Below are 21204 nucleotides of genomic sequence, written 5' to 3' on the forward strand. Positions count from 1 at the left end.
CTCTCTCTCTCTCTCACACACACACACACACACAACGCATAGAAATAACACGGCGCAATATTCTATATACGCGAGTGGTGTTGAAGACCAATCTGCGAACGAAGGAGAGCTTTCAGAACCCTCACACTGTGATGATCATGCGGCTTTTTGTTCCGAGGGTTCATTAAGTATATGTTCTGTAAGTGAAATGTGAGCTGAATCGAGTGGAAAGGACAAAAAAAAGAAGGGATGCCCAACGTAACACAGACCGCGCCTGCAGCGGTTTTTTCCCGTTTCACCAATCGCTCTTGTCGCATGTGGTATATATATTCCACTAAGCAATGGCGATGACTGCATGACGTGACCTATACATCGATATTGGAAAAACGCGGGGAAGGCGGGAGATGGAAATTTAAGACGAGCACAACGTGCATGCGTTTTGCTCATGCCTTGAAGAGCACCATGCAGTCCACTTGTAGAAGCGTTGGCTCCTGCTTCTCACCTTGTTCTCGTTTCGCTCATCGTCTTTATCGACCACTGTGGCATATTCTAAACCTACGCAATGCAATTCGCACAAGGATAGGATAGGAATAAACTTTATTTGTCCAACCGTTATTGATGTTGGTGCCCGGGGCTAGGCTGCCAGGGATCCATTGCCCGAGGAAAATCTTTCGAGATCCTTGGCAACGGCCCACTCCTGCAGTCTTCAGGTGCCTCGCTGAGGAGGGCGGCTTGCCATCTCTCAGCGAGACGCCCCGCTTCAGAGGGTTCTGCGGTTGTATTCCCCCTTCCTCATTCGCACAAGCCCGGCGTATATGTCGTGTACACTCGTCAACGAGATTCGGAGCATGACAAAGCAGTTTTCGCGAAGCCAATCGCGGATGAGGTTCTCTAAATGGAAGCCTTGAGATAGCGTGTTATTTATGATTACTTATATCATGCCGTTTTTTTTCTTTATTTCTTTCTTTACAAGAAACATACTCTATAAGAATATTGCAACACGTTATAATCCTTTACCGAGCCTTCGTGATATCTTGCGCCCCTACGCCCTCTCAGCGTGCACGTACTGTAGCTTATTCCTTGTTTGTTTTTTTACTAATCCCCTTTACATTGGAGCTAAAATCATTAATATTACAGTATCGGAGTCGAGATTGCACAGGTCACACATTTTCAGCATCTTTTCTGCGATCACAGAATTGCTAAGCACTGCGGCTGATAACGAGTTATCCGTATATTCGGATGTTTGCGCGGCAGACGCATTGATTCCGATCTTGTTCCGCCAGCAATGGCGAATGCCACATATTTTTGTTGTTATTATTATTCTGTGGTCATATCTTATGTAGCGCATAAGGCAGCATTTTGTAGTAGGCGCCGGGAAAGTAATGGCTCTAGCGAGATAAAAAAGAAGTATCTCGGCACTCAAGGGTATATACGTCTGTGCTCAGCTATTTGTCTCACGTAGAAAAGCTTTCCTTTTTTTTTTCAGGCAGATCTCTGAAATGCTAATTCACTCATATTTGGATTGAGCTTTAACACAACTGCGTCAGTAGATTCGATGGATGGCAAATAATGTTGGTTCCCGACCTCGTTCTCAGTTACGTTAGCGGAGCTAGCTTGCACTGTCGAGGTTACAATTCTTTTTTTAAAAAAAAGTACAGCTACCTTGAAAGCGACTTTTTTTTTTCTTTTTTCCTCTGTCAATTTCTTAGTGCTTTGTACCACCACAATACTTCGTTTACTTCATGTCACCAGCGAAGAGAAGACTAAGGCTCATTTAACTAAGTAGTGGCGGTTTCGGTTACCATGCAGTCAGCAGAATAATCAACCGTATTAGCGCAAAAAATTGGTAACTCACGCTGAAATGACACAGCTTGTAAGTTAATTAAAGCGCACCTATAAGTCTCCGAAGACTTCTCCACAGCGAACCCTTCGAAATGAGGCAATTGATAGCAGAAATCTAACTGGAATGTTTAGGATCACGTGGCACAAAATGTCACGTGATACCACATGAGCCTATCATTTTCTTATTTATTTATTATTATTTTATTTTTCGAGCGAGAATGGCGCTTGAGACATAGTGACGGTACTTAAAAAGGCGACATGTACGCCTGATGTGTCTTCAATTAGTTTCCGTCCTTGGAATTGTTCCTGCCCGATAATGAGTATACAGATACAGCCGATGTTTTCACGATAATGATGATCTCCCGTTTATCCGCTAAGACCGCCGAATACCCTTGCGACAAAAAAACCTTCCATACTGTCGCCTTCACTGGAAGCAGGAACAAGCAATTACACAAAAGGCAAAAACCAAAAAAAGCTCTTGATCTAATTATCTAATGTTGCAGGCACTAACTAAAACACGTTAAATATAAAACATGGTAAACCGGAAGGCGCCTCATTGCTTTAACACATGCACGACTTATTTATTTAATCATTCTTTATTATGCTTGTGTGTTTCTCTACAACATGAATAATTTCTTCAGTGACCGGCCCTACACTGCAAAATAATTTACACCCCAAAAAGGGAAAAAGGGTGTAAATGTGTCTATAACTCACACCCTTAGGGTGTTATCTATGTAAGGGACACCCTAAGGGTGTCAGTTATAAACACATTTACACACTTTCTCAATTTTTAGGGTGTAAATTATTTTACAGTGTACTGTGTGTGATCAGTACTGTGCGCTAACAATTCTTCCTTCGAACATGGGAGGTGGCCGGTTCAAACACCTTGTAGTGTATATTGTGAACCGAATACCGGTGAAACGGAGATTACGTGCAGTTGTACTTGGCCTCTGATCGTGGAGAACACAATTAGCCGCATAGCGAACTAGCCATGAATGCGGTTGATAATTGTGCAGGCTGTTCGACGCGGCGTCACTAATTCCGGCTGAAGAAGATCTTGGGACCATGGCCTCGCATATCGCAGCTACAAAAGGCCACAAAAGCTCTGCTGCGATATTTGAAGGCTACTGGATTGAATCAGCGTCTGTGATCTGGACTGAGTGACCGAACGATATACCCAGTAGACTTTCTTTTCTTCTTTTAATCTTTCCGTCCCCTTTTCCCTTTCCCCAGTGTAGGGTAGCCAACCGGGCTCAGTCCTGGTTAACCTCCCTATCTTTCCTTTATCATTTGCTCTCTCTCTCTTTAATTCCGGCTGCAGAGTTCTACTTTAGTCTTTAGATTTGTCCTGTTGCAGTGTTCTACTTTAGTGATTAGATTTGTCCTGTTGCTCTTCCTTTCCTCTTTCCTTTTTCATCCCCTCCTTCCCATCTTCCATTTCTGTGCTGCATGCTGTCACCTCCCTTCAGAAGAGTATACACACTGTAAACTAAAATAAACCCACCTGGGAGTTTTTAAGAAGTGATGTGCCCTAAAACCTCCCCTCCTCAAATATTTACTCCGATGTATGGGAGCAAAACAGCGCCATTCCCTCGTTTCACTCCGCTGGCTAGCTGCGGAAATATTAAGGCGACATGACGCGATTTCACTCCGCTTCAAAATCTTGTTCTCCCGTGAAACTCCGACGGGGAGTTTTAAAAAACTCCCCTCCGCCAAAACATGTTGGTCACGTGGCGCTTCCCATGAGGCTGTGCGCCTTGCCAGCGACCGGACGCGTTGGGTGGAGCCGGCAGTGCCATGGGTGACGGTTTGTTTACGTCTGTGAAGTGTCGTTCCGTGACAGCGTTACGTGAATTTGTTTCCCTAATTTCCTTCCAGAAAGTGTTATAGGCATGCCTGAAGCTCACTGTATCTCAGCTTCAAGTACATTAGCTGTGATCACTTTGCTGACAACGATGATTGCAAGAGCAATGTTTTCAAGTGCGGAAAAAGGCTTAGGTATATATACCTCGAAGCTGCTCACTAGCTCGTCATGTCGGCTCAGGTTCTGACTGTGTTTTCGTGCTGCGTGACCCTGGTTTGTGTTCTTCAGTACGTGAAATGCGACTTCTATGTCCTTTTGGGTACATGCTGACAACGTCCAATGTAGTGCTTGAAAGGACCGCGTAGCAATGGCAACAGCAGCCACTGTTCGAGCGACGACATCCGTGCTAGTCGCGCATGAATGGCGTACCCCAAGTTCGTTGCGGTGCTGTGTTGCCAGTGAGAAAGACCGGAGTGCAAGCAACTGTTTTTATGTATCTGTGAACGGATATCCTCGCCCGAAGAAAAACGGTAGGACATAAGTATGCGTACTGAAAATAAAGCTTCTTATTGAGCAATGTGAATCGAGTTGTTATCGCGCATATAGGTTTTGGTCACGTCATTGCTTCCGATATTGCATTAACATTATAGGCAGGCGTTGTGCCCCTTCCGGTGACAGTTGCCATCCTGCTCCTTGCTTTCCCTTTTCCTGTTAACTGTGTATATGTGTTCAAAACAAATGATAATAATAATAATAATAATAATAATAATAATAATAATAATAATAATAATAATAATAATAATAATAATAATTTCTTGTCTACAAAGAAAAACATCTTCACTGTCCCTGTGTTCTCTGTTGTACCTGTAGCGAGTTCAAGGGCCGGTATCATTCAATCAATGACTCTCTCTCATGCACCTAGCTCAATGGCATATCGCGGCTCTGTGTAGCACAGACGAGCGGCACTTGTGTCATTGTAAGAAGTGCGACAATAGAGTCGATACGAAAATACGAACAGGTTTTTATTAGCATGAGCAATATATGAATTATGTAAACGTCTTTCGGCGGTTCTCTGGCAATTTCGTTATATTTATGTTGCCCGCATTGACTATAATGGGCGGTTGATTATGAAAAAAACTACGCAGTGGTAAATTTTGTTTGAGTCCTCATAAAACTTTGAATCCATGTAAGCTTCAATTCAGAGTTTTGGACCCACATAGCACGATGGCAAGAACTTAATTTATTCATCTCACTTAATCTACTCCTAAGTGAGTTCACACAAGCGCTAAATAAGTGATTTAAGGTAGCCTTTGATAAGTAAGAAAAATTAAATCTATAAGATAAGTCGTACAGCAACCCTGCAAGCTTGCCGTTGAAATGCCTCCTGGAGCAACCAACACCTTGGCCCAATTCACAGAAACCTCTCACGCTAAACTGCTCCTAAGTGAAAGTTCCGGCCAATCCTGATGTTGGACATATGATTAGCGAAGGCGGCCGGCCGATGACAAAGAGCACTTACGAAGGAGAAGCTTTGTGAGTTCGGCCCCTTGTTGCCGAGCGCCAAACACTGCTAAATGGGAAGTACAGGTAAAGCACACTAGAGTAGGTCTGCAGCAAAACAATATTAAACACACGGGGTCACACGTGTACTGTCTTAACTAAAGCGCAACTGCGGCGAGTCAGTAAGCGGTTTCGATCTTCCACACCAGTCTCCGGTGCAACGTAGACTTCGGATGGCGTTTTTGTTTCCGCCGGCATCGCTGTCCTTCGCGCATCGGCCACCGCGTCTGCGAAAGCGCTCGAACGCGCGCGGCCCCTCGCGCGCCGTTTCGCGCGTGCGCATGTAGCCTGTGCGGAACGCCGTGGCGCGTCACGTGCGTTTCCCCGCGCCTCCCCGACGACCCCGCCCCTGCGAGCAAGCTTTTGTGACGTCACGGCCGGCCGCCTCCAATGGGTGCGCTCGGACCCGCCCCCCACGTTGAGCGCTTCCGCGGCGGCGCGCTCCCGTCGGGCGCTTGTTCGCGGCGCGCATTGTGAGCGCGAGACAAAGTGTCGCAGGCGGCCCATTCTCCGGAGCCGATGCCCGTGCCCTCCATCACCGTCTCGCCCGCGCCGCGCCGTTGCAGCCGCAGCCGCCGCTAGAGAGGGTCCGCCGCCGCGCCTGCTGCAGCAGCCGGCACACGCTCCACTCTTCTTCCCCTTCGCTCGCCCCGACAACAACCCCTTGTTCGGCGTGTCTTCGTCTTCGCACAGAGCCCGTGGGTGACGCCAGTGCTGTGTGTGTTTGCTCTCCGGTGCTTGGGCCCCGAGGCCGTCGCGCGCTTGCGCACGCCACATCGGTGTCCAAAAAAAGGGGGACCCACGCCGCGTTCGTTGTCCCCGTACTGCACACTGTCGCCGGCTGACTGTGTTGTGTCCCGCCACCGACAACGACCGCCTCCAGTCCACCACCGCCACGACCGGATCCCGGCGTGCTTCAATGGTCATTCTGTGAGTGCTACCACCTCCTGACCGCCGGCCGCACTTGGCTCGTGTGCGCGCGCGCGCCGCATGCATGCGTGCATGCAGCCTCGCCGTCGACGGTCCGCTCTCGGCGCCGCGTGCAATTGGTTGGTGGCCGCCGGACCGTAGCGGCGTGCGCCGGTCGGTTCTCATTTTCGCGCCGTGAGCCGCGCGAATTAATGCACCTTGTCCATTGTATCACTGTGGACGTTGCTCGCTTAGCTACTAGCTCTAGGTTTCGTTTCTGTTTCGAGCTGCTTGGGCGGGAATGGGCGGCGCGGAGGGAAGGCGCGAAGAAGGGGGAGGGGTGCAGTGTGTTTTGGGATGCGTCGACTCCAGCAGAATTTCCGTTCGACGTACACAGTTTGCACCACCTACCTAAGCTTGCTGCGATACGCGCTGTTAGTCACCCTGATCGTGCTGGTCTGGTCGCAATGCATTGCGCGCTTGTGCAGGAAGAACGTGTCTCTGGTTGTTGTGTCCGAGAGTGGAGTTCCAAATCCAACTGCGCGATTTTTTTTGGCTGTTTTGTATTGGTGCAACGAGTGAGTGGCCAAACGCATTAGCACAATAGTCCGACGAAGCCAGAACGATTTGCTGCAGTGCTTGTGTTCTGTATGGCTGCTCGTGTACATGGATAGGCAGGCAGGTGCGTTTTGTGAAATCGCGAACGCAATGGCATTTGAAGAGGTAATCGCATTGATGGACATGAAATACGTTTGCTTATAGCTAGTGTAGTTGACGCCTGTATTTTAGTACAACGTACTTCTGTCTTCGAGAACTGGTTCATCGCTGCCTAGGCACTCATCAGCCTGAGGACCTTATCGATGCGTAGCATGCAAAAAGAAAGCCACGCAACAGTCATGTTACTGATATTCCATTTTGATTCCTTGTAGCTGCATGGTGCACGCTGTTCCATATTCGAATACATTTCAGGACGGTGTCAGGTGCCTCGCTTACAAGTAGGTGTCGCGTTTATCACTCAATGTTAGGTGTTTTTGGCTTGTTTTAAGCTAATTCACTTTCGTAACGTTTCGTAACGAATCTGTCTGGTCATCCGGTTCGTGGGTGGTCGCGTACTTTGTATTCGTTGTTCGGACAGTACCGATGTCCACTGCATGTGCATTTGCATATATAGCAGCCTCTAACGTGCGACTTGCCATATCGTGCACTTTTCGTATTAGTATGGCTCGCAAGCGTATAGCGCTGCTCATAAAAATGACCGGGTTAAACGGTATGTTCGATCGGAATGTTAGTTAGAAATAGAATGTCATTTTAACGTGACATTCGCGCCTGTTCAGCTATAGGCGAAGCCTTTCAGCACCAAGCGAGTCACTGATAACATTTGGAGCGCTATACAGGCTTCGGGCAACAGCGTCGCACTTTATCGTCTGTGTTCAGCTTTGCTCATTTACATCTCAGCAAGGGATTATGTCGAAGAGGCAACCGTTGGCGTCGAAGGGAAAACCGCGCAGGGCGACAAGGACAACGTGTCATACCGCGTCTATCTGGATTGTGCATCGTCGAAACCTATGTCGCCTGTGTGCGCGCGACCGCTGTTTACTCCTCCGCTTGCGTAGCCATTCCTCAGTCCGCTGCCATCGCATCGTGCTGGACCTGCGGTACCTCTGCTTTGCGGTGTTAATTCTGAACACTGTAACGAACGATTCCGCCCTTCCCTCGCTGATTGGGAAAGCTTAGTTTCTCTTTGCATAATAGACTACGAACCTGTCCGAGTCTTATCACGTGTTTCGGTAGATAACACAATAACTTTTCAAAATTAAGAATGCAGCGGAGGGGCTTGAATGCTACACCATATCCAATTAGGCGTCGAATTTTTTTTTTTTTAGGCGTCTGTTTCTCTTTTTATCTCTCTTAACCCTTCCCCCTGCGCAGGGTAGCCAACCGGAACTACCTCTGGTTAAGCTCTCTGCCTTTCTCTGCATTATTTTCTCTCTCTCTCTCTCGTCACAACACCACTTGAGTGATGGCGTTCCACGGAGTTCGCACTACAGACTTTCAAAAAAACAAAAAAACTAGGATATTTTACGCAACTTCTTCATTCCTGTAAACTGAGCCACCCTACTAGTGCTCAACGCCCTGCGACAGAAACGCGACGGGCACATTAGAAGTGATGCAGAACTGCGTGTAATAGCTATCTACGGTGAAAGGCTGCTATGCTGGAAGGATACCGTAGGAGATCGACACATTCCGCAGGGGTATTAAGTGCGAGTCGTCGTTGTCCAGCCTAATATCAGCGTAACAGCGTTGTGACTGCAACAAGCGCATTGCAAGAGCACGCCTAATTTGTATCCTCTTGACAAAACACACACAAAACGTGCAAGCGCACAAGCGACTTCATGGGCAAAATTGCTGAAACGCAGCTCGTTCCCACACTCCTCGATCCGAATGATCGTCTTCGTGCTTTTCAGCAACTCCTTCGTTTTAACGCCGAAGCGCTCCACTCCAATGTGGGAAGTTTTTGCAGGGTCGTTATTTTCGCTCCCCTTGTATATATTCGCTTATGGAGCCGAGATAAACAAGACCTTTACGACAAGTGCGCGAGATCGGTCAAGCAATATGCGGACACGCTGTGAGGGAACGCGTAGCGAATGCGCCGCACCTGTTCTTCAGAAAGTAAGCTTCGTTGCACCCCACGACTGCGCTGTTCGTTTGCACTGTGTACGTTTACAGGCGCAGAGCCTAAAGCTCACCGCAGACATGTTTTGCGTGCCGGCCCGATTGAGAGCGCGCATTTTGCGCAACCAGGGGAAGCCCCGACCGGCGGTAGCTGTGGATGTAGAGGGGGGGCGGGGAGGGGTCGGTCGACCGCAGGAGTTGGACGGGAGGGCGCGGGGGCGAGGCTGTGGCTGTTTCACTGGCTTCTGCTGGCCGTGGTATAGTGGCGGCAGTAAGGCAAGTCCCCCTTCCGTCCTCCCGATGGCGCCATGTGCAGCGAGTTCCGCTGGCACCCTGTCGCGGGGGTAAGCGCATCACATACGCGCATACCTCTCGTCTCCGCCGCTGATGCCGACCTCTCTTGCCGGGCCCCGCGAATTTCGAGTGTACGGCTTCGAGCTAAAATGTGAGGGGCTGCCTCGCACTGATCAGAGACGACCTTTGAGCACCGCTGATCCCTGGAGGCTTACGAAAAGAGTTCTATATAAGTTGAGGACGACGCAACGAGCTATTGAAAGAAGAATGATAGGTGTAACGTTAAGCGATAAGAAAAGAGCAGCTTGGGTGAGGGAACAAACTCGAGTTAATGACGTCTTAGTTGAAATCAAGAAAAAGAAATGGGGGGGGGGGGCACGGGCAGGACATGTAATGAGGAGGGAAGATAACCGATGGTCATTAAGGGTTACGGACTGGATTCCAAGGGACGGGAAGCGTAGCAGGGGGCGGCAGAAGGTTAGGTGGGCGGATGAGATTAAGAAGTTTGCAGGGACGACATGGCCGCAGTTAGTACATGACCGGGGTAGTTGGAGACGTATGGGAGAGGCCTTTGCCCTGCAGTGGACGTAACCAGGCTGATGGTGATGATGATTCCTGCGAGCGGACGAGGCACTGATACGCGTTCATATGTACATTACAGCCAATGTTCTCAGTCGATTCTGTTGCATTATCACCTTGACCGGCCAATTGAGCGATGCTGGAACGTTGAGCCAACGACAAACAGCGAAACGCGTAGAGAGAGAGAGAGAGAGAGAAATAGAAGAGAGCTAGGAAAGGCAGGGAGGTTAACAGACGAACGGTTTGCGGTTTGCTGCTCTGCACTGGGGGAAGGGGTGTGGGGATGAAGAGAGAGAGCACAGTTTCGCGCACATTTGTATGTTCGGACCGATTATGCACAGCGAGTATGCACAGGTATTTCAGCAGCGCTTTCGTGGCTTTCTGTGCCATCGACGCGTACGGCCATGGTCCAAGGATCTTCGTTACCGAAAATGGTCTAGTGTCCGGCTGGTAATGTTGAGACGAGACCGCCTTTCATATGCCTCGCTTTTTCCGCTAACTTTAGTCATCGTCACAAGGCGAGGCGTTTATGTTCGTTTTTATCTACGCACGGTTTAGCATATTCGCATTGCTTCGAAAGCTGTAGGGCAAAAACAAAAACACCACGCAGAAAATAAAGGGTTATTTTCGAAATTACTATTTGATACCGTGAGCCGAGGGGCAGAGGCTTGGTTAGCAGATTGTGTGCAATTCTAGAATTTTCCCGCTTCTACCCTAAATTGAGTTCATCAAATGCTGTGAACAGCATAATTTCGTGCTCAGGACAGTGTCTGTTGAGGCTTCTCGTCTCCTAGCTTCGTAATCGGGACAAATGTCAGAATAACGTAAAGATATGCAAAAGCGCATGCACCCATTCGGAAGTATGTGTTTCCTGTGTCCCCATTTGCAGCATCCAGATGCAGTCATTCCTGCGTCATCGACAGCATTTGTTTGTTCGGGCACGTAATCAGTAAGGGTATGACTTAAGAAGAAGCGATATATCCTCTGTGTACAGATACGCTGTGTTTGACATATAGCTACACTACGCATTGCACCGACCGAGCAAATACACATTGTGTTCCATGTTACACATATAGCAGCGAAAATCGGCGCACTACGAGTAAATAACTTTTTTTTTTAATTTTGCTTTACACCGTGTAAGCTGAAAGCAAATTTCAATCGGAGCACCATCTGCGAAAACGCTATTCCTTCGTAACCTCAAGTATTGTGCGGTTTATACGATTCTGCGAACGTGCATAGCAGCGCCCGCAGGATGGTTCATAGCAGTAGGTCTAAATCTGCTTTGTAAGAAACAGTGAACACTGCTTCTGATTTGAATTTTGAGCACGTGATCATCGTAGCTTGCACAATAGTCACTCAGGCCCGACCAGAGCGGCAAGAAACACCTTTCGGATATTTACGCCGATGTTGATAAGAGGCGTGCACCTTGAAGGTGCACGCAAACGTCCGAGTATATTTGGTATGCTAAACTGTGCGTTTAATCAATAGACTGGCTCAGTCTTAAAGGACGACATTCCAAAACCGGTTAATGCTTCGGATAAATATTTGCAGCTCGGAAATGCGATTCGACGGAAGTCTTGAAACTCGTTGGGCTGTTCAAGGCGCGACAATTCGCCGGGCCCACTGATAGCGATTATGCTACCACTGACGACCGCTCGCTTGGAAATACGTGTTTTGCATTTAAGCTATAGACTGTAATGCACCTTAATGAACCGAGGCCGCACGACGGGCGATCCTGGAATGGAAAAAAAAAAACCTGCAGAGACGAGTTAACCGTATATCGTTCGGGTAATCGACTATTGTACACGTTACCACAGTGTGATGAACAACAAGCCCACCCTTTCACTCCAATCCGGTCTCTGAGCGAGTGTACGTCTTGAGTGAGAATTGACAGCCTCCAAATGTACCTAGGTATTGCCTGAGCCTATAGTTGTGTGGTACAAATCCACGAAATAGATCTCGTAAAATTTCAAGCACGTTTTCCGACACACTTAGATCATGCTGTGCAAATCCTATACAGTTGAAATGGTGGCACGTGTACGCTGTACTGCCGCACTGAAAGTGTGCGGATTTCGCACGAGGAACTTGGTTTGAGGATAGTCAGTAAAAGATTTCGTGTACTATGCTACAAATACCCCCCTCCCCCTTTTTTTTTCTTTAACTTAGGACAGTTAGAAGTGGACAAAGTTAGGCTCGTGATTCCTGTACCATGCATGTATCGTGTGAAATGTTTCAAAACCTTGTGAAAGTCTACATGAGCACCATATAAATTAGCTCTTCAACCTCGAGGTATTCCCAACCTGTGAGTTTAATTAACGCCATCAGACAGGGGCACAAAAGTACACGCCTGGTGACTGGCGTTCTTGAAGATTACGTATAATGGCAGTAACTTCGTGTGCAAGTGAACAACGGGAATATTTCATTACCTTCATGGGGCAGTCTTCGCGTTTACCTCACTGGCTGTTTTTTTTTTCATCATTATTATTATTCTCGTCGGGCTGCATTCGCCAACTGTGTATGCTATGCTTCAATTCACCCCGTTGGTGCAAGGGTATATAAGTCGTCCTGTGTGTAACGCTGTTACGCTAAACATTGCTTGCCATGTACGAACAGAAGAACTCCGTATACAAGGAGACTTTATACAAAATGCATCAGAAATCCATTAGAAGAAGTACCGTCGTGTTATATAAAGAAACCTTGCACTTTCGCATTTATCGTTGAGTTACCTCGAACAATACGCTGTATCTTCGGCGAAACAATAGTAAATGATAGTCTCTCCTAAAGTGTCACAAGTGCTTCAAAGGTGCTATATGTATACACGCATTTCGAAAAATCGATATGCGCGCTGTTCCCTATCGCAGCCGTTATAACTTCCACCAAAGCTGATTCTTGTTTCCAGAGTACATAACGCGTAGAAATAGTAGACCATAATGTAAATCCAGTGCAGGCTTGCATATCGTCCGCATTGAAGGTTTCGCGTTGGAGTTCCTTGAAGTAATACCAGGAAAGATATAGACAGCGCCATCGCAAGGAACTGTCCGCTCGTCCCGCCTAATAATCAATTGTTAGAATCAATGAAGGTTTACTGCCTGATGTTTCTCCAGTGGCCCTACGTCACCGTTATAGTTTTTGTACATAAGTATTTACACTACGTGGGCGCGCTTTTCGCAGATAGGAAGCTCATATGTATTTGAAGGACTTTATCTTTCTGTTTCCCCTTACCCTTTCCCCGGTGCAAGTCAGCAAAGTGGATATCGATATTCCGGTTAACCTCCCGGACTTTCGCATCTGATCTCTCTCTCTCTCTCTCTCTCTCTCTCTCTCTCTCTCTCTCTCTCTCTCTCTCTACAGCCGTGTGATCTTTGAGTCTTGGTCTTTACAGGCTTTTGCAGTCGTGCACAGCAACGCATTCTGAATCCATATTCCTCTCGTAACGCAGCTCGATTTCCACAGCATCGCACACGTATAACTTCTTATACGCATTGCAGAATACGCACAGAGATGTACTCGAACGCCAGGGTTGGTGGCGACCTCTTGTGGCACCCTAATCAACAATAATGCAATATGAAAACGTTTTATGTACAGCGCGACTCTTCTGTTCGCAAAAAGACGCAACACAAAAATACTTTTAAAAATATTTTTAAAGGTGTGTGTAAATAATTTTGATTGTGGAACAAGTTTCTTCCAACTTTAGCCGCAATATGGGACGTCACAGAAGGTAGCTTCGTTAGTTGTATGATGACGTCGCCGCTTAGCTTTCTCTTGGTCTTCCTCTTTCCGGGACACTAAACCCCTGCTCATGAGGAAGGTGACGACATTCCTGTTTTAACAGCATTTTCCCAGGATTCTCGCCCGGCTTGATTATTTTCGTTTTTCGTTCATTCGTGTCGCCTCGCCCCGTAGAAGCTCAAGCTTTCTTCCCTCGAGGCAGTGATGCCGCTAATTTTGTCCTCTGGAACGCGTTAACTTATATAACACGCATATTGCCCCTATATATTACTGTTCTACTGCTCGCTCTCTTTATCGGTAGCTCCTAAAAAAGTAGCGATTCAAAGTACTTTTTTGTTATTATTATTCAGCGCGCTGGCTGTGCCCACGATCATTTCTGCAACGTCACGAAAAAATGTGCGTACACGTCAGAAACTATATAGCTCTTTTCTGCAATCGATTCGATATTTCCTATCTCATCGTGACGCCAATTTCGTGCACATTTGTGGGGCTTCGCGAACATTTATTAGCCAAGTCGGTCTGCAAGGCTCTATAGTCCCAGCGAGCGTCAGCCTTTAGAACACACCCGCATACGCTAATGTCAGCATTGCCCGGGCAGCCATCCGAATATTGCGTCTTATCGCCGGTACACTTGCTAAGCCGTTCATTCTTCGTAACTGATCGTGACGGTTGAGCGTCTCTATTGCTCTCTTTTTGGTACGCCATATTAGACCCTTCTTACGAGCAGATTTGTGCATTTGCATACTTTGACGACAATGCCGATGGGCTAAGCATTAAAATTCGAACACATGGGCGTGCCTTTCCTTGTTTGGATTTGTTTCGTTTTCCACTTCCGACACGTTGGTGATCGGTGAAGGAACAAGGACGACCAAGCCTGTGATCTAAGGAGTATATATTTATTGTTTAATGCAGTGAATTATTTTTTATTTTAAGAAAAGAACGCAATAGGAAGCCTGTAGTGTCAGATTACTCTTCCTCAAGCCATATCATATTTCATGGCGCCGAACACGAAATTGACCTTCGTGTAGTCAGGCTCTAATGTTATAATGCCGATGCTTCAGGCTGTCTCTGATCATCTTTATTCACACCGTTATTTCATTGTATATACACATGCAACATTGGCCAGTTAGGTTTGTATTTTGAACGTGGATGGACATCGCCATTTATCCGTAACTATTCGTGTAGCTTGAGGCTGTTTTCCTGATGCGTCTCGTAAATCTGTGATGCTTTGTGCGATTAGCATTCGCTCGTTGGCCGCAAATGTAATGGGCCTCTTTAGAATAACGTACATGATTTACTACGGCAGCCCCCTTAGTAATTAGTTACACTGCGCTCGCTGGCCTGCGCTAAAGACAAATGGAGCGTTCGGAAGCTGTATCCCTTTGGCGACCGAAAAGAAGAGCTAAGTGCATTGTAATCAACACCGAAGGCCAATTGCTCAGATGCAGCAAATTACAGCTTGATTGCATCGGGGCACATGCTGTAGTTTATGTACAATGTATTAAAGGTCCGATTAAAATGTTGCGCAATTTATGTGAATGGACACTAAAAAAAACGGTTCAGGAAGAAATTGTCTGATGTTTTTTCACTATATATCCTTCCATGCGTCCAAGGTTCGATGCGAGGATGGCGCTAGAAAGACGGTAATATTAGGCAATAAAATGATACAGCTTGATGTTTATGACGTCCAACGCATCGCCGCAAACTCCTATAGTTGCAAATGCGGCGGCATATATTGATTGCAAACTCCAAGCTTTGCTCATGCCGTTGTTGGTCCAGCACGTATAAGTCATGACTTGCTACTGCTGCTGCTGTTGTTGGCGCTGTTGTTGAAATCGACTTTTATAGCTTTGAAAGGTGCAGGGGCCGCATTCACGAAGCTTCTTGTTCGTAAATGCTATTTTTCATTGGTCAGCCCCCTCCTTCAATAATATGCCCAGCATCGGGATAGGGCAGAATTTACTCTTACGAATAAATGACGTAAGACTTTTTTGTGAAAGTTTTGTACAGCGATAGGCTAGGGAAGCAAAAGAGATAGATAGATAGATAGATAGATAGATAGATACATAGATAGATAGATAGATAGATAGATAGATAGATAGATAGATAGATAGATAGATAGATAGATAGATAGATAGATAGATAGATAGATAGATAGATAGATAGATAGATAGATAGATAGATAGATAGATAGATCAAAGGAAAGACAGGGAGGGTTAACCAGATACATCTCCGGTTGGCTACCCTGTACCGGGAGAGGGGCAGAGGGATGCGACAGGTGAGAGAGAGAAAAATAATTTAGAGAAGAACCATACACACACACATCCACACGATACACATGAACTGTTTCTGTGGTCACTGTCACGCAGCCTTCAAAGGCGTTCCTAGTGTTACGCAGTGTCGCCGTACAATCCTACGTCACACAGTGTACGGTTAAAATTTGTCACAAAGTCCCGTGTCTTTTAAGTAAAGCAGCAGCGCTTTCATAGCGGATCGCGCCGATGTTCGCGGAGGCCAATTTCCAATGATGTTGTTTGCGTGATAATGTCAAAAGCTGACAGATAAATGAAAACAGAGGCAAACAAAGCACAAATTTAAGTTTCAAGACTGCGTAACGCAGAACATCTGATGTATTGAGGGAACCTGGGTTCCCAATTACAATAATCTCTTGCGCTAGAAATGTTCGTAAGAGCAAATTCTAGCCGATCTTTACGCTGGACATGGCTGGAAGCCAATGGGCAAGAGCACTTACTAACACAAAGTTTTATGGTTGCGGCCCCTGGTCTGCACGCAGATCAAAATACGTCTCACGGCGAAATATATAGTAAAGCAAAGAAATTATAACACACGAGTAATGTTTTGTTCGTTATTCCTCCACATTGCTAGGCGTAAATAGAGAAGCTTACTAGTGTATGAAACATAAACGGTTCTTGTTATCTTCTTTAGTTCCTGCTTCGTACAGCTATGTGAAAGACGCTTGAAGGTGGAATGTTTAGAAAGAACGAAACGTGATTATCGCGTATTCTGTTGCCATATTTTGTCGATCGTTAAGAAACACAGTGATGTTGTTAGGTCTTAGAGAGCGCGGGAAGCAACATGCAAAACTTTGTAAGCGCCGTACACAAGAACGCCTGGAACGACCATTTCATGTTATGCCTACAAAGAATCGAAGTCCGGTATACAGGTAATATTTTGAATACGCTGTTGTTTTCCCCAAGGCTACATAAGAAGGTGAAAAGAAACGTGTTTGCCAGTTAAATGCAAACGAAGAAATCCTGATGACAAAACGAGGAAAGCCTGAGGTTTTCACATTCGCACTTGGCTTCAGACGCATCGAACAGCGCGCGTATACGAGTGAGAGGGTCACTATACAGTACAGGATCTATTTTAATCATTGTCCTTGTCGTGCATAATATATTGCCAGCCACACACTGGCCACACGACGTATCGATTCGACGCGGAGCGAATAAGAACGCCACTGGGTAAATCCGTGGGCAGAATAACTTAAGCGCTCTGAAACTGGAGAATCTGAAAGTGGCTGTTACTGCATGCCTTGATTGTAAATGTGATTAATAATTACACCACTTCAGATCGGTCTTGGGAGGCACTTCTATAGGCTGCTTCATTAAAGGAGACACTGTGGGGAAATCTATAAATCGGGCAGCATAGGACTGCGTGCTGCAACCTTGAATTCTCGAATGATTCTGAATTCGTATGAAAGAAAGAAAATTGCGCCCGTGTTCACAAAAAGCTCATGCGCTAAATTGTTCGTAACAGCGAATTCCAGCCAATCCTCATGCTGGACATATCATTAGCAAAGGCGGGCAACCAATGTCAAAGAGCACTTACGAACGAAGACCCTCGTGAATATGACACCTGCTTATTCCGAAGAAAACGAACATCAAACTTGAATTGTTTTAATGCCTTTCTTCATTTGCAAATTTCGTTGCAATTAACACATATTAAAAATTGCGTTGCAGTCGTCACATGCTTGGTCAAACTTCTTTCTTTTTTCCCATGGCGAGGTCGTTTGACGTCACTGATTTTCTGGCGTTATCGCTTTGTTTGACTCGCTGTTATATCATAAGTCAGCAGAATAGACCAATTAGGGGCCTAACTCTATTCCAAAATGTAATTTATTTATTTTTATTTATTTACATTACCCCTATCACATAGGGGGGGGGGGGGGGGGTACAAACATGAAATATACACAAGAAGTAAAACTACATAAAATAAACATACATGCAAGGAACATAAAATAAATAGATATGAACAAGGGGTATATGCACTTAGTCATGAAAACACAAGAACATTTTACATAATACGTTAATATGTGCATATAGGCATTCATTCATATAGACGTCATAAATGCATTCATTTATGACGCCACACACACACAAACAAAGAAAAGATACTATTTTGCCCTGACTCAACCGCTGCCACCATCTTTTACAACGCATGTGGGGACTTGAACGTGCACGTGATGTCGCTACCTGTACTTCGCATTTGCCTCTGGTTCTTGCAAAGTGTGACACCGTCCTTGTTGGCATTCACTTATTTGCTGCTACGGAAGCTTAAGCTTCCTACATACGTTAGTGTGATACGCGCAAACCGCAGATAACATTTGGATAGCCTCCGATGTCTTTCATTTTATCTCCATCTTCTAGCGCCCTTTTAAAGACGCAAGGGAACGTTTTCTTTTTTCATGGATATTTTTGGTTAGAAACGATGTGATGGGGCCTCATTGGGCGCTGTTGTGAAAAATACTTAGCGCGTTCTTTCGATTCTTCTTGTAAACGCGTCCCAGTGCATGGGGTCTCCGATCCAAGTCTAAACGCGAATCCAGGCTTTCCGTTTTTATCGTACCAATATTTTTCTTCCTTTCTTTTTCTTTTTTGACCGTGAGCGAAATTTTGAGCTTCCCACTAACGCGCATAGTATATCCAACTCACTTTTTCGCTTGCAATTGAACCTCAAATAATCTTAGTGTACTCTCACGCTTCGCGCCTAATGTAGTGCAAGTGACGTCACTGACGCTTCGAGTGCCCACAACGCTGTTTTGATTCTCCTTGCGAATACATACATACATACATTCATACATATATATATATATATATATATATATATATATATATATATATATATATATATATATATATATATATATATATATATATATATATATCGATTTCTTAGCATACTAAGGAATCCATGTTACAGCCAGTTATGGAAAACACTGGCGTTTCCGTAAGAGCCGTTGTATGGGCTCGGATCGGCTCGGAAATAGTTTTTCCCAGTCAGAGGCACTTCCAAGAGATGCATTGCATATATATAGTTGAGAATACTGAAATTGCCACGGCCACACTCAGAAATGGGAGAGGCGCGCTCACGTTTCAGTATAGGACAGCGATCCAGCGCCGAGTGTTGACGTTGGCCTGCAACATAGACTTCCGGTGTCTGTTTGTGTGTGTGCGGAGGGGGGGGGGGGGCTCTATGTTAAGGCTGTTGTTTTTATACACAGCGGCTACAATAGCAAGCTGGCGTAGGTCACTTTCGAGTGGGCATAGGTCCCCCTTAGGTGTCAGTTGTTTAAGTTGAAACAAAGAGTTTCAAAAGGGAACAAAATGAAAAGAGGACAGGACGAGTATTCTTGGCTGTCATTGTGAACGGAAACTAATTCGCTCAACTTGCTGTATTACTGCGATCAGTCATTTACGGTAGCAACTGAGCTTCGTAGCCCAGCAAGGTACATGTGTCGCAGTGCTGATAGGCCAGCACGGGTTGTAGGTTTGCCTGTTAGTTAGTTAGTTAGTTAGTTAGTTAGTTAGTTAGTTAGTTAGTTAGTTAGTTAGTTAGTTAGTTAGTTAGTTAGTTAGATTTGCGTGACTCTAGAGTAGCTAAGTTTATGCTGGGCGAGACGCATATATTGTATATTATTTTTATGTTTTTGTTTAATAAACATTGTCGGCTCTCTCTCATTGCGTCTTGTTTACGCATATCCTTTTGTGAGCTCCAGCTCGTCGATTTCAGTCGGAAAGACAAACACTATTTATCGTATTGCGACGACTGGACGATCGTCCGTTGTCTGTGTAGGTGCTACATGAAGACCGTCCCCATCGCTCGTCGGCCCACAAAGCTATGAAGGCACTTTTGTCTTTCTTGAGGGCGACTGGCCTATGTGAACGTCTTTCACTCGCTAAGGCCCTCCGTGTGCGTGCGCGAACTCACCGCAGCTTTCTTCCCCCTCCCCTTCCTCTTTCTGTCTTATCTTTCTATTCCCTCTTTCCCATCCCCCAGAGTAGGGTAGCCAACCAGGTGCATTTCTAGTTAACATCCCTGCCTTCTCTCTTTATTTCTTCCTCCTCTTCTTCCTTCTCTGAGAAGCCAAAGATTTCAACAATATCTAACGGGTCAAAGTGCTGCGCCTGCTAAATCTATACATCTTAGCTGACAAAGCCTAGTCGCAATCGTATTGGCTATTAGAAGGACCTATATTAGTAGCATTGTTTAATTTCGTCTGAAGGCTCTGAGCCGCGTGGGTGCCTAGTGGATTATTGGACGGCTGTTATTGAAGTGCACCGGCAAGAGTCAGAGTTTCCCTGTCTTGAATGATTTCAACAGCGATAGCCGTTCGTCGGCCCAACACAACCCGTATATACGATGTTGCTATCGGAGGAGCTGGACGTGCCAGTCTTCGGAAAATTGCCGGCGTACCAGGCCGGCGCCCGCCGATCGGCCGGCTCCTCAGCCAAAGGCGATCCCGCTCCTGCAGCTGCTGCGGCGGACAGAGTGAAGAGCGAACGAGCCGCCGCGAGGGGCGAGCTAACAATGGCGCCTCGTCGGGTGCATTGTGTGGCGGTGTATATCGCACGCACACTGCCTTGGGATCAAGTGGCGCGCCCGCTTCGTGTGGCCAGAGGGGTTGCGTCCGCTGCTGAAGGGTGAAAGGGTTTGGGTAGGGGGGATGGGGTGGGGGTGCTGCTGGTCGGCCTGCCACTGCAGCCTCTAGCTAGCCAGCTAGCGGCGGCATCGGCGCACGCGTACCGTAGCCTTGGCCTTTGGAGACCTTGTGCCGTGGGCGGCGCGCCGCGCGTTCATTGCCGAGGTCTTCCGCCTGTCTGTCCGGACGATCGGCAGCGTCTCCACTCTCGCCCGGCCGCAGCCGCGTATGCGCATGTATATTCGCGGCTCTGACGGCTTGCACGTCATCGACGAACGGGTCTGCCGGCCGCTCCTGACGCCCCCTGTGCCCTCTGTATATATCTCCTCTTTCCCCGCTTCTTTCTTTTCTTCATCGACCTCGAATGATTTCTGTGGATAGAAGACAATGGACGCGTACTCTAGGCCCCCGTTTGCTAGCGCGTCTCGTGGAGGCACGTAGGCGTGCGAGCCGGTCTAACAAAGCTGTTTGTTCGTAAGAACTCTCCGTCACTGGACAGCGCCTTCGTTATCCTCTCTATTCTTACGACCAGAGGCTGGCAGGCTGGCACCCTTTACTAACAGTAGACCTTGGGCACGAACTGCAAGCACAGAAACAATAAACATTTATTGCAGCATAATAACATATACGGGTGTGACTCGTAAGTTCTGCTCACGTTGAGGCAGATTCTTTCAGGATGCACATAGGAAAAGGCGTCCGGGACACTCCTCACGGGTCATCGCCGCGCCTTTATCGGCTTGGTTACGATCGCAGATGCCGCAGACAACTTGGAAGGGCCGTACACGTATTAGCCCTGTGAGAGTCGTAACCGTTCCTAAGTACGCCCGCTCTCTTCGGTGTATGAGGTCACTTTGCTCGGTATTTCTCTACGACAATTGCCCGAAAGAGGTCTGTT

The 21204-nt window shown here is 46.7% G+C and overlaps 1 protein-coding gene across 5 annotated transcripts in view; it reads left to right on the plus strand.

Moving 5' to 3' along the window:
• The window catches only part of LOC142579586 (uncharacterized), a 515154-nt gene that overhangs the window by 203422 nt on the left and 290528 nt on the right, over window positions 1-21204 (plus strand). For 2 of the 5 annotated variants that reach the window (XM_075689956.1, XM_075689953.1), the window contains exon 1: window positions 5672-6115. The exons of the other annotated variants lie outside the window; for them this stretch is intronic. Coding sequence is in view for 1 of the 2 variants with exons in the window: in XM_075689953.1 (XP_075546068.1) it covers window positions 6105-6115 (11 nt within the window). In the remaining variant the exon portion in view is untranslated. Of the gene's footprint in view, window positions 1-5671; window positions 6116-21204 lie in introns of those variants that run through there. 5 annotated transcript variants of the gene reach the window in all.

This window comes from Dermacentor variabilis, chromosome 4 (genome assembly GCF_050947875.1).
Source record: "Dermacentor variabilis isolate Ectoservices chromosome 4, ASM5094787v1, whole genome shotgun sequence".
Lineage (NCBI taxonomy): Eukaryota > Metazoa > Arthropoda > Arachnida > Ixodida > Ixodidae > Dermacentor > Dermacentor variabilis.